Below are 681 nucleotides of genomic sequence, written 5' to 3' on the forward strand. Positions count from 1 at the left end.
TCAAGGCGCCTTGGTTCCCGGCTGCCAGGCACGGCTGTGAGGCCATCAGAGCTGCCATGAGGTGCTGAACTCCACTGGGGTGATGTGTCCCCACAGCACCCTGGGCACCTCCAGCCCCACAGTGCAGTCAGTGGAACTCACGGTCCATCTGGAGTCTGAGCCAGTCCATGAAGGCAGTGACGCGGGTGTAGACACCCGGTTTGCCCCGCTCACCGCAGCCGTCGCCCCACGATGTGATACCATAGAGGACAAAGCGGTGCGAGGAGGGGTCCTGGCATGCCAGTGGGCCCCCTGAGTCACCCTGTGGTGGGGGAATGCCCATGCGTTGGTCTGGGATGGGACTCCAGGCTGTGCTGGGCTGCGGCACACACCCTGTGTGCCACGAGGGGTTTTGGGTTGGTGGGCCAGCAGCTCCACAGCCCTGGGCATTACCTGGCAGGAATCGATGCCCCCGGACAAGTACCCAGCACAGAACATGGTGTTGGTGATCAGGTCCCTGCCCAGAGCACCCCGGCATGTCTCCTGGCTGAGCAGGGGCACCTGTGCCTCCATCACCACGTTGGCTGCTGGCCCCTCTGCTGGGCAAGGCACCCATTATGATGTCCTCCATGCCTGGACACCCCCATCTCTTTTGCACCCCCCTGCCCTGGCTCAGTGAATCAGCACTGGGTACCAGAGAGG

At 63.4% G+C, this 681-nt stretch overlaps 1 protein-coding gene across 1 annotated transcript in view; it reads right to left on the minus strand.

Annotated features, from left to right (window-relative positions):
* The window catches only part of PRSS56 (protease, serine, 56), a gene marked incomplete at its 5' end in the record, with an annotated part of 3,281 nt that overhangs the window by 2,398 nt on the left and 202 nt on the right, over positions 1 to 681 (minus strand). Inside the window, 3 exons of the mRNA XM_010019126.1 lie at positions 10 to 34; positions 142 to 301; positions 433 to 575. Coding sequence (XP_010017428.1) covers positions 10 to 34; positions 142 to 301; positions 433 to 575 — 328 coding nt within the window. The remainder of the gene's footprint in view (positions 1 to 9; positions 35 to 141; positions 302 to 432; positions 576 to 681) is intronic.

Source organism: Nestor notabilis, unplaced genomic scaffold (assembly GCF_000696875.1).
Source record: "Nestor notabilis isolate BGI_N333 unplaced genomic scaffold, ASM69687v1 scaffold19497, whole genome shotgun sequence".
Lineage (NCBI taxonomy): Eukaryota > Metazoa > Chordata > Aves > Psittaciformes > Psittacidae > Nestor > Nestor notabilis.